Genomic DNA, 12,712 nt, shown 5'->3' on the forward strand with positions numbered 1-12,712 from the left:
TCAAATAATAACTCATACTGGGGACTTCTGGGGCCAGGGCTCGGGTGTCAGGAAGACTTAGACTGCATCAGGCCTTAACAGCCTGAACAAAAGTAATCACTGAGTATGTTAATTTGTACCAGAAGGTCCCATCTGTTCCGAAAGTCACCTTGTAGGTAGAAAAATCTCAGTTTTCAGCAAATATTAATTTGATTCGTCTGTATTTTTAATTTCCTTCTGCTTCCTCTCCCCTGCGGTGTGGCGCTTCCCTCTGCCTACACAGACTAACGGCTCTTCTGCGCTTCTCTACATCTCGTAGCTCATTCAGACCAACAAGCTAAAGCACTACCCCAGCCTCCACGGAGACTTCAGCAGTGATTTCCGCCAGCCATGCGTGGTGTTCACTGGGCACCCCTCCCTCCGGTTTGGGGACGTGGTCCACTTCATGGAGCTCTGGGGGAAATCTAGTCTCAACACTGTCATATTTACAGGTAAACAAATAAAACCTTGCCCTTTCCACTGGGACCATCGTCACTCAACGCACGGACCAAATGGATACCAAGGGATGAATTTTACAGTAAGACAGAAATATGAACACTCATCTGTCATAAATACCAGAGGGTGAAGAAATCACAAGGGAAAGAGTAAGAATAGAGCAAGATGGACTGTTAGGAAACTTGTACTGGATAAAGCTTTCATGGTGGTTTTCGGAGATTTTTCCTTGAGGCAGATTTTTACTGAAATGTTTTTGAGAGGATTTTGTATGCTGTTTCAAGAAGGGCAGTAATTCTAGTAACCACTCTTACTTTACCCTTTAGGAATTATTTCCTGAATTGGGTCTTTCTCCTTTGGTTATAGTTTCCTCTAGCTTACAGTTTTCCTTCTGGAGACAAACCCCTCACAGTAGAACAGATCCTTTCATGAGGTCAAGCAGGGGTTTTACTTAATCACTATATTATTTTATCAGTTTTAGGTCTTCAGTCAGCCTTGGGATTTGGAAATCTTATGGGCAGTGAAATGAAAAACCTTGATCCGAATCTGGTCCAATGGACTGTAACCTACGCCAAGTTACCCCATGTCTCCGAGCCTCACTTGCTTCCTTGTCAGACGGGGTTATTGCTGGCTCCTTCATTGAGCGGCTCTGTGCATTTAGTGAAATGTTATAAGAAGACCCTTTATACAGTGCCTGGCACATAAAAGCTGTTGAGAAAGTTGTTTTTTTTTTCTTTCTCATTGCTTTTTAAGAGCTGAATAATGGAAGAGAGTCTGCTCCACCCCCAGTGCTTCAGGATCAGGGACACTGGGGCCCTTCCGTGTGCTCAGCCTGTTGGTGAGGAGTGCCAGAGGCCACCACCACATCACTAGTCAAACAAAGTTGGCTTAATGACTCGTTGCAACTGGGAAGGACGCGTACCATGGGGAAGCGGGAGGCATCTCAGAGCTTGTTGAAAAGAACGTACGGATTTGGGCTTGTGTTCGTTGATTTTGAGGTGGGTTGACAGCTGTGGGACATTGCTCAGGATTGGCTGCTGTCAGGAAACAGGAGTGGTTGTGTGATTGAGTATCTTAATAATTCTTATCTAGGAAGCAAGAAGAATGGAGCCAGGATAGGGTAATGTTTATTCATTTTGTGGTTTGAACAGTGTTGTGGTTTTGTGTTCAGGCATGATTACAGAAGGGTTCTTGTTTTTGTCTTGATCCATTGTGGTCACCAAGCGGCCATGTCTGGTGTTAGTGTTCTGCGAAATTGTTTGTGTCCAACAAGAGAACACCATGGCCTAGCCATGAGTGACAGGCCGGCTCTGGCTGACTGCAAGGCCTAGTAGAAAGTGTCAGGAGAGCTCAGAAAAGCAGCTGTCCGGGGTTGCTTCTCTCTTTCCCAGGCCCCCTTTGGCCAAGAGGAAGTCAGGCCACAAGACATTGACTCACGGTACCCAGAACTTCACCATTACCAAGTTTTGCTAAACAGCAGGTGATCTGGAGAACATTGTGGTAGAACTTGGGGTTGGGGGGTCTCTCCTATTCTTTTTGAGGAGTTGTTGACTCTGATAGGACAGTGGGTACGGTGTTTACATAGGCACAGTTAGAGGATTGGCTCTGGTATGAATTTTCCCTCAGCCAGCTAGGAAGAAATCAAGGGCTGTGTGATGGTCCATAACAACCCTAGGTAATGAATTTAAATCTCATCCGGTTTTGACGGGCTTTCAAAAGGGCAATTAGGTCACTTGTGAGGTCTGGTAGTGTCAGAGAGGAGTCTTGGACCACTGCTGGATCATATTACAGCCATGGCACAGTGGAAGCTCACATCGTCCATGTCAAAACGGAGTCTGTCATCTCTCCCAAATGCTTGCCTCATTTGGGGGTATTCTCAGGGAAACAGGAGCCGCTGGAGGGGGAGTAATTTAAAGATCTGGAAGTTCCATCAGTTTTCCCAAATGCACTGGATAAGTTAGTGAGACAGGTGAGTATAAGCCTGATGTCCTCGTGGGGGCACAGGCTGTTGGGAATCTAAGCATAATTTTTCACACCAGAAATGTGCCAGTTCTTCTGGCTCATTCTGGGCTGTCCCTGCCAGCAGGCTGCGGTGAGTGGTTCTGGAGAGAACAGACAGGCCATTACGGCAGGCGGGGTTCCCAGTCCCACTGGGCTTTGCTCATAAGAGCACAGCAGCCCCAGCAGAGCATCTGGTGACATGGGGCCAGGGTCGTTTTCTCTTCCTCTTGGGCCATCCTGTCGAGTAGGTGGTGTGTGGTTTGTCTCATACCTGCATGTTGACTCTGAGCACTCAATTTGAGTGGCCTGCACCAGATTTCCCCACAGTAAGGTCAGTCTTATTATATGTAATCATTATCTTGGGGGGCTGGGGCAGGGGGGGGCACTTTGAGGCCACATATCCTGGTCTTCCCAAATTTTTATCTAGTTTTTTTTTAGCATCTATTGATGATCCTGATCAGAAAAAATTATTACTGCGATGGTTGCCAAATGGTGATTTTTTTTTCTTTACTTTCATTGTTTCTTTTACATTTACTTGGCATTCTGTCGTAAAGAAGAGCTTTCCCTTCTCCCCCATTTACTTATTTACCCGTTGTTTGTCTCCTCTGTCTCTCTGTGTTGAAAGCCGTGAGCTCACACCCATACCTCCAATTCCACATCCACCCTGCACTATTCATTCTGGCCTCTCCTTGTCCTTATGTGTAAATACCTCCTCCCCAGTGATAAGGAGTGGGCCTCCCACCAGCCTCTGGCACTTACACCACCTCACCCTCCCGACCGTGTGGCCATCTGCTTGGCCTTGACCACACCGGCCGCCTCCTCACTTGGCAGCAACTCTGTTGCGTGCATTTCAAATTTTGTTTTTTGTGCTCATTAGAACCCGATTTCTCCTACCTGGAAGCACTGGCTCCCTACCAGCCCTTGGCCATGAAGTGCATTTACTGCCCCATTGATACACGGCTGAATTTCATCCAAGTGTCCAAGCTGCTTAAGGAAGTACAGGTAAGGAAGGGAAGTGCCAGTGTCTCCGTGCGGCCTGTCCCCGCTGGGGGGTTTGCGCGTCTGCGGGCTGAGGGCCGGCTGCCTGGCTTCTTTTCTTGTCCGGCTCACGTCTCAAGCGTCTGCTGCGTGCTGGCACACGCGCTGCTTCGTTACCCTTCACAGTAATGAGCTTTACACCCGGAGAGCAGTTTCCGTTCTAAAGAAATCAAAAGTGGAAGGAAAAGAAAGCATAAACAGTCTATTATTTTTTATGAGAACCATCTGTGTCCAGTTAAAAGCAGATTGCCCCCTCTCCCACCAGAAAAGTCGTTCTAGAAACCTCCTCCTCAAGCCAAAAGACAGTTTATCCGAAACCTGGATTGGGCCCTGTTGCACATGTAGAGGGGTACCGCACACAGGGTTACTTTGCTTTTCATGAGAGGTTTGGTTTGGTTTGGGTTTTGCTGCTTTTGTTTTTTCCTTTTGCGCTTTCTGCCATAGAGAATGGGCAGAAGTAGCTGGGTAAAGGGGTCAGTAAAAGGAAGGCCGTCTGCAGAGCAGAAGAACGGAGAGGAAGAGCAGGGACTAGAGAGCACCGCACTGGGCGAGCAACCACTCGGCAGCACATCTGCTCGCGCTTGGGGAGGCTGCGTGGCATTGGCCAGGGAGCGAGGCCAGAGGAAGAGTTCTCATTCCCCGTTGCTTCGGGAGCTCCGCTGAGCACCAGGGCGCCCTGGCACGTCTCCTTGTGCCTCATCTAGTAATGCAGCACGGGATGGTTAGCTCCCTTCACTTTGCTCAGCCCAGGTCAGAGGTTTGCTCTCCTCCACCCAGAATCTTTGAGCTCAGGATGGGAGGCACCGACACAGAACTCTGAGGAGGGGTGGCAAGGAATGGGAAGCCGAAGGGCCTCAGGGCTACAGAGATCATGCCTAATGTGATCGCTCGCTGACTGGCCCTCCAGGAAAGAATATGGGCTTTCTCTAGACATGATTATAGAGCAGTGGGTACGTTTGGGCCGGTTTGGTGATTCGATACCCCACCGTGTGCGCATCAGCATGCAGGCAGAGACAGTTCAGAGCCTGTTATTTTCCTCACTAGGTAACACCCCCTGCCGTCCCTACAGCAGTGCTGTGCTCATGGAGCCCCTGGCAGGACAGGGAGAGTGGGGATGGGAGTCCACTTGGTATCCCCCGTAGGAGGGGGAAAGCCAGTTGGAGGTCAGGCTGGGACCTGAGAGGAGTTACAACATACCACCCAGGTCAGGAGGAGGACAAGTAAGAGCCCAACAGAACAAGTGCTATTTTGAATGCGTCTGGTTGGCCTGCTGGAAGGCCTCCTTCCAGGAACTTGAGGCGAGCTCCAGACTCTTAAGTAAAAGCAGTGGCAATACAATGACTCAGTGGGCCACCGGGATCCATTTTCAGTTGCATGGTATTTGTCCCAAGTAAGTGTTGGTTTACTGTTTTTGTCTCTGAAAATAACAGACATTTTGTTTAAAAAAAAAAACAAAAACAAAAAATACTCTGATTCAGTCTGTCCTACACAATTGAGTATCTGACGTGAGCGGTGCCCACTGTCAAAAACCAGCAGACCTGCCGATACCAGAAAAAAGCCCAGCCCCAGAACACCAGACTAGCAGGCACGTCAGCAGTTCTTGCCCACTGGCCACCAGCTGTCCCCACCAGTCAGTGATGGTAGATGTGACAAGAAGACTGTGCCCTCCAGAGGCTTAGGGACCAGTTGAGAGTAGACTCATGGAAGTCACCATCAGTGTGCCTTAAAAACAGTGAAAAAATAAAAATAAATTCAAATAGAGGCAGTGGATCTCCCCCCTACCCTACATGGCTGGCAGTTGAGGGCTTTGCCCTGAAATTTTTATTCTCCTTTCCCCACACTGCGCTCACCTGTCCTGCTGCCCGCCACTGGGTTTGAGAGGAGAGGTAAGATGGCCCGAAAGTGGTGAGGCTGAGCGTGGGCGCCATGCACGGACCTCCTCCCTCACCCTGCCCCTGTCCCGTCGGTCCTCAGCCGCTCCACGTGGTCTGCCCCGAGCAGTACACGCAGCCGCCCCCCGCGCAGTCCCACCGGATGGACCTGATGGTAGACTGCCAGCCGCCTGCCATGTCGTACCGGCGGGCCGAGGTCCTCGCCTTGCCTTTCAAGCGTCGCTACGAGAAGATCGAAATCATGCCAGAGGTGAGCCGTTCTCTCTCTCATGGTCAAACCCACGCTTTCCACTTGAGTCTCAGACGACTGTCCCAGACGTGGCTGTCTTTTGACCAACGAACGCAGATCCTTAAGCGAGGAACTGGAAGGGGAGGGGGGACCTTCAGAGCCTTCTCATTTTTCGGGTAGTGAAGTAACAGCTGTGAACATCATAAGTGCGTCGTAACTGTTCCCTCAGTGGTGGACCCTTAGGATTTCTGCTTTTTCTGTATTATAAATCATGCTTTCTGAAACATTCTTGTGCATAAATCTCTGTCCGCGTACGGAATGTAGAGGGAACTACAGGCGTCGTTGAGTTTCGCCCGAGAGGCCTGTGTGAGGTGCAGGGGTTAAAATCTGCCGCCGGTCTTAGGTGCTGCTACTACTCTGGGGTACCTGGTTCTTTCCCAGATGGGAGTGTGTCCTGTGCAGCTGCCTCGTAACCCTCCTCATGTGTCCCTGTGAGTGCAAGGCAGGAGGCCTGATGCGTCAGCCCTCGGGGACGTGTTCTGGTGGGAAACTCTCTGCTCTTGGGCGGTGAGGGACACGTGCCCCTCTCGCAGAGGTGTCTGAGCGGAGTTGTGGTGGTCGTGGGCTCTGAGTGGACTTCCCTCGTGGCACAGCGGGGTCTTAGATTTCAATCACTGGGCTGTCCAGGTTCGCACAATGCCGTCCCCAAGCCTCCCAGGCCCGTTCTGCCAGGCAGCTGACCCGTGGGGGGAGTAAGTGCGGCGCAGGAAGGAAAAGGCCGCATACAGACGGCACTGTTGGGAGCCCGGAGCAGACGTGGGTCTCCCTGGGGGAAGATTTCACACCCATGCCATGTGTTTCCTTGTTTCATGAAACAGTGCTCACGTTCCTTTTAAATATCCTAAGCAGCTTCCTCTGCTCATGGGATACTGATCTTCATAGTTACATAAATGGCATCTTGCGTATTTATTCACTTTTGTTTTTACACAAAGGAGACTTGGGTAGCTCGGGGTCTGCATGTGCAAGAGCGATAGTCTGCTAACCCCGGTAGCGAGGGCTTCTCGCAGGGTCCCACGTCACCGCCAGTGGCGGGGTCGGGGAGCTGCAAAGCTGCCTACGAGAAGGGGTATGCGTCAGACTCGGGTGGTAGGGAGAGAGATGGTAAAGGTTGGGTATTCCACCTTTGAGAGAAGTCAGATTAACAGGAATTAGCTCACTCCATCCAAAAGCTGCTGTCCTTGTCCTTCCTGACACTAGTCACCTAGTGGTTAAGAGGACAGAGGCAGAGGCCGGCATGGAAAGTCAGCACCTGATAGGTATTCTGAGTAAGAAGAAGCCCTTAGAGGTTTTCGAGAGATCCTGTGGAAGGGTCAGGAGCAGTCTGGAAGGCACCAGAAGGTGGACATGAGGTTGTGGTGGTTCGGGTGATGAGCCCGTGGCAGGGTGTTGGCAGTGCATCATTTGGGGGTTGACTAACAAAAGGGCAAAGCAGAAGGGTCAGCACCCTGGCGTCCCAGCATGCGGTGGCTCAAGCTTGCGTGAGGTGGCTGCTCAGAGTTGTGGGCCGCCTCCAGGAAGAGCACCCGAAACAGGTCGAAGAACGTCGGGCTCAGGCTCGTTCTCCTCCTCTTCTCAGCCCAGTGTACCCTCCACCACCACCTCCTTCTCTCCACTTCTCTTACCTCCTTTCTTTCTTACAATCGATGTATATATTTGTGTGTATTTTTGATTAAAGGTATTTTTGAATTTTTTACCTTCTTTCTTCCTTAAAATTATGTGGTCATTTAGACTGCAGTGATATAAACAAAAGTTCAAAAGAAAAGAAAATGAGGAACGCTGGTCACTAAAGGCTCAGCTTCATGGCACCAGATGCCGCACCTTTCCCACCACAGTGGCAGGGGCGCGGCGCTGCGAGCAAGCTGGTGGCTGTGGAAAGCTGGCCTTGGCCATCACCGGCCACCCGTGAGCTCTCCGTGTGGCCTCCTGGTCCTGACTCAGGATGGCACAGCACCTCGTCCCCCACATTGAGGTGAGCCCAACTGAAACCCCTGTCTGCTTCCAGCTCGCAGATGCGCTGGTGCCCATGGAGATTAAGCCTGGCATTTCCTTGGCAACCGTCTCGGCTGTGCTGCACACGAAAGATAACAAGCACGTCCTTCAGGTACGGGGGAGGGTGAGCTGGGCTTGCACCCCTGAGTTGCCGCTGGGGCCTGGGAAGATGAGGAACCCCCCGGACCGCCCCCACCAGTGGTGCTCGCACTCCAGCCAGCACAAGGCAGAGACCAGACTCCTTAATGGATTAGACTGGAAACAGAACACTCGTGTCCGTTCTTCCCTATTATTTCCCTGGCCACATGCCTCAGAGACAGAAACGGGAAGAGCAGCTATTATTCCTAGAGCGGGGGCCGCACATCACCCTAGGTGCCCTTCCCGGCTCCGAAAGGATCCCGAAAGGACCGACGTCCCTCCGAGCTCCCGCGGGCGCCTCCGCTAGAGCCGCAGTGCAGAGTGCGGGGCTGGGCGGGGAGGGGGCCCCCCGAGCGGCAGGGCAGCCCCCCGCCCCCCGGAGGCCTCCCCTCCAGGACACGCGCACCTGGGAGCCAGCCCGCTCACGGGCCGCGGCGCCTTGTCCCCGGTGCGTCGTGCCCCACGTTCACCGTGTTTTCTGCGTCGCGGCGTCGCTCTGTAGGCGCCTGACCTCCTTCCAGCCCCGGACTGTGCCGCCGCGTGGGCTGCTGGCCGTGCTTCTGTCTCACCCTCCGCTGCATCCTCACAAAATCCTGCTAGCGCCACTGGTAGGCGGTGTCTCTGACGTCCGTTTGAACCGTCAGGCCGCCCCCACCGCTGGGGGCCTCGGCCACGTGCTGTTGCACAGCGGTGGCCGACACAGTTTATTATTTAAAGAATTTACTGGAAAATACTAAAGTGAATCATTTAAAACTTAAAAATGAGTCTTGATAGAAGGAAGATCTCTGCCAAAAAGGGTCCCGATGCCGTGTGGACGCTGCGGCACTAGCTTACGTTACACAGAGCACCAGATGGCGCCCCCAGCGCACGGCGCCCCTGAGCTCCAGCACCGGCAGCCCTGGCAGCGGGGATGGCGGGCCGGGCAGCGGGGCCCTGGGCGGGACGGACAGACAGGCTCTCGCTGTGGCCCCGCACCGAGCTCTGCCGCTGTCGGGGTGACGTGCTGGGTGAGATCGTGGTGTCTCCCGCTCTAGCCCCCACCCAGGCCGGCCCAGCCCACAGGCGGTAAGAAGAGAAAGCGGGCGAGCGATGACATCCCAGACTGCAAAGTGCTGAAGCCCCTGCTGAGCGGCTCGATCCCCGTGGAACAGTTCGTGCAGACGCTGGAGAAGGTGAGCACGGCCAGATCGCTCGGGAGCCGGCCTGCCTTGTTCGGCGCCTCAAGGAAGGCATGTTGCTGCTTCTCTCTCCGGCTCCACGGTCTGAGCTGCCGTCCCTGAAGCATCTGCTTGATCCAGGGTCATGGCAGAAAACAACCAGGGGAGGGTCCCAGAGAGGTGAGAGAAGACCATGCCCTCCTTCCCCGTAGGTCCCCTGTTTCTTCTCTGCCAGCCCCTTCCCATCAGACTCAGGCCACTAGAAGACTACCGCACCACACCCCATTTCTTGCGGGAACTAGACCGAGGAAGCCCTTCAGGAACCTAGATGTAACCGATGGGTGAGGTGGGAAAGGCCAGATAAAGAAAACTTAGGGGGCACCTGGGTGGCTCAGTCGTTAAGCGTCTGCCTTCGGCTCAGGTTGTGATCCCAGGGTCCTGGGGTCAAGCCCCATATCGGGCTCCCTGCTCAGCGGGAGTCCTGATTTTTCCTCTCCCACTCCCCCTGCTTGAGTTCCCTCTCTCACTGTGTGTCTATCAAATAAATAAAATCTTCAAAAAAAAAAAAGAAAGAAAGAAAGAAAACTTTGGAAGTCTGCCCCTTAGAGCCTCACTTTTCAAGAAGACCCCTTCCTGTCAGAGTGCCAGCATGGCCATGTCACAAGAGACAAGAGGCTCAGGACTGGGGGGCAGTGACGGCAGAGGCACCCATGTGGCCAGATCCCTAGGACTTGGAGAAGCAGGGCCAGCAACTCCCAGACGAGTGGGAAGAGAGGGAAGAAGTAGGCAGACCTCTGGAGGACACTGGCCCTTCCCTGGATCAGCAGCCGGCCATCAGTCTTTTAATTTTTCCCTGAAGGAAAGACTGTGGCCAAATTGTGCAGCCCTCCTAGCCCCTGAGGGTGGGGACACTCTATGGGAGTTAGCCTGGGAGCGTCCCGTGTGACGCAGTGAACACGGCAGCAACTGCTTCCTCAGGACCTTGCGCTGCTCCGGCTCCTGTTAGTAGAACTCAGCTTGACTTGTTTTTTAAAAGCTTGAAACGGCTTGCAGAATTTCCCAGAAACACCTTCACCAGTTCTTCTGCCTGGTTCATCCAGAAACTGACCCTTAGGATCTGCCCCAGCCTACACATGAGCTTTCTGGAACTAAGGGGAGAGACCCTCCCTAGCCCATGTTCTTTACCTATCCTATGTCCCTTCCAGGCAAATCAGTCTTATCTCTCCTTCTTTTCCTCTTCCTCAACTTTATGTGTGATGTGTAAGAAAGTTCTGTAACTCACATTAAGGTAGGGGAGTATTTGCTGTGCTGCCATGTCTCCTTCTCCCTTGAGAAGGATATGCCAAATCACAAGGCCATTGGTATCTTGCTTTGAGGAATGGCATTTTCCTGGGACAGGATGAAGCTGCTTTTTACATCAGGTACCATTGGCTGGTGATGGGCAGCCCAGCGTCCCAAACTCCTGAACCCAGGCCCTTGGTTGTGCTCCTCAGATAACTCACAAAAGCTTAAGCAGGTTATAGAAATTTTGTTGTGTTTTGCATGAGATTGTGCATGTTTGGAGGCTTCTTTTAAAGTCTATGAAGCTGTGTTTGAATTCTGTTGCTCTAGGAGGTCCTGTGACAAGTCTGAAGAATTATACTAGGGAGCATCGAAAGTGAGTTTCTAGAATGTTCAGTTTAGCCAAGTCTAGAAGTGTCAGTTGCTGAGTGTCCTCCTGCCTTTCAGCTGGCCCCTTGCTTTCAGAGTAGCCATCATCCTCCTCTCTCTTCTTTTGGAGCAGCATGGCTTCAGCGATATTAAGGTGGAAGACACAGCGAAGGGCCATATTGTCCTGCTCCAGGAAGCTGAGACGCTCATCCAGATTGAGGAAGATTCAACTCATATCATTTGTGACAATGATGAGATGCTCAGGGTACGACTGCGGGACCTCGTTCTCAAATTCCTACAGAAGTTCTAAATGGAACGTCTGAGCCATTTCTGCTTCACGGAAATTCTGCAGTCCTTCACTGGGGCTGCCCAGCACAAACTGAGGAAGGGCATAAAAGTTGGCCGTCTTTGTGGTGTTCTCTGGCTTGAGGAATAAAAAAGTGGCCCTTGGGGGTCGTGATTATCAGCAGTTACAGCCAGAATCTCCTGGCTCGGTTTCTAGTACTGTTTTGAGCAAGAACTTTTGTTTTAAACTTATACTCATTTTCTTCCCAATTCTGCCTGTCTCGGGTGGCCAGGGTGGGATGGCAGCAAGCTGAGGAGTAGCCTAAGAGTAACAGAAGCAGCTTCCCAAGAGGTTAATGGCGGAAGGGGAGGTAAAACGATGACTGACTGAAGCAGTCGGTGTTGGTTTCTCCTGGTTTCATAGGCCTTGGGCAGGGGAGCTAGTCTTTGCTTGTGTTTTATTTGTCTACAGTGCTACACCTAACAAGAAAGATGATCCCAAGAAATTGATATAATGAACCATCGTCTGTATTTTATACTGTGAGCCCATTTTGTTAATAAAACTTATTTTTTATAGAAGTACCTGTGCTCTGTTGAACCTAGAATGTATACATTAATTAAGTATCTGAAAAAATATGAAACTGTACAGAACAGCGTAAACTTAGAAAATACCATATTGGAGCACCTGGGTGGCTCAGTCGGTTAAGCATCTGACTCTTGATCTCCGCTCAGGTCTTAATCTCAGGGTCGTGAGTTCAAGCCCTACATTGGCCTCCAAACTGGGCGTGGAGCCTACTTTAAAAAAAAAAATACCATAGCAAATTTTAGCTTGGTGTGTGCAAGCATGTAACCCAACATTAGTTAGAAAACTCAGATATTTTTCTTAAGTTGTATGAAAAGGTGCTTAACTTTATCTGAGCTGCGTTTGTATAAAAAACACCAACACAGGGGTGCTTGGGTGGCTCAGTCTGTTAGGCATCCAACTCTTGATTTCGGCTCAGTCATGATCTCAGGACCCTGAGATCGAGCCTTTTGCTGGGTTCCATACTCAGCACAGAGTCTCCTTGTCCCTCTCCTTCCCCTCTGCCCCTGTCCCTGCTTGTGAGCTCTCAAATACATAAATAAAATCTTTTAAAAAACAAAATAAAGAACACCAACACAGATTGGTAACAGCAGCCTTACCTTCTGGGGAAATGCCTAGAACACACAGCTCAGGCTCCACTAGTTAATCCTTGCCCAGCGCTGCCTTTCCCGCAGAGGGTCAGGATTCTCTGCATTAACTCAGATGCCCAGAGATCCTTATAATAGGAAGCCTACGTAATAGCAAGCTAGCGGCAATACTGATGCTTCTTAACTGCTTAAAACAGGTGTTTACCTGATTGCATCTAAGATAGCATCAGTTGTAACCCAGGTGCTGATTTTTCAAATATTATCATCGGAAGAAGGGGGATAAGAGCACAAGTCTTAGACTTGGTCAACTATGGAGGTAGGCCCAGTTCAGCCTGTTGTTCGTACAATATTTTTAGACTGGTTGAAATTCAGTCAGTAGTCCGTGCTCCAACTTGGCCAGCAGCTGTGTATCACAAAGGGATTTAGTGAGCCAAGAACCATGTACAATCCTGTTACTGGCTCAGGTTTTACAGAGAGTTGATTGACGGTCCATTCGTCTCTGGAATGGTCCTGCCAATGGGATTCTTCATGAGAGGAGGAAAACAAGCAGCTTCCTTTGCCAGACGTGGGCACAGGAATGCTCCGCTCTGACAGGCCTCTGTTTTCCAGGGTACAGGTCATTCCAATCAGGG

At 51.2% G+C, this 12,712-nt stretch overlaps 1 protein-coding gene across 1 annotated transcript in view; it reads left to right on the plus strand.

Moving 5' to 3' along the window:
• Positions 1-11,486, plus strand: part of INTS9 (integrator complex subunit 9) — a 103,545-nt gene extending 92,059 nt beyond the window's left edge. The window contains exons 12-17 of the mRNA XM_026518912.4: positions 299-470; positions 3,350-3,474; positions 5,485-5,652; positions 7,694-7,792; positions 8,853-8,990; positions 10,759-11,486. Coding sequence (XP_026374697.1) covers positions 299-470; positions 3,350-3,474; positions 5,485-5,652; positions 7,694-7,792; positions 8,853-8,990; positions 10,759-10,935 — 879 coding nt within the window. The 3' untranslated portion in view covers positions 10,936-11,486. The remainder of the gene's footprint in view (positions 1-298; positions 471-3,349; positions 3,475-5,484; positions 5,653-7,693; positions 7,793-8,852; positions 8,991-10,758) is intronic.
• The last annotated feature ends 1,226 nt before the right edge of the window (positions 11,487-12,712 follow it).

The sequence above is a fragment of the Ursus arctos genome, unplaced genomic scaffold, assembly GCF_023065955.2.
Source record: "Ursus arctos isolate Adak ecotype North America unplaced genomic scaffold, UrsArc2.0 scaffold_11, whole genome shotgun sequence".
NCBI lineage: Eukaryota > Metazoa > Chordata > Mammalia > Carnivora > Ursidae > Ursus > Ursus arctos.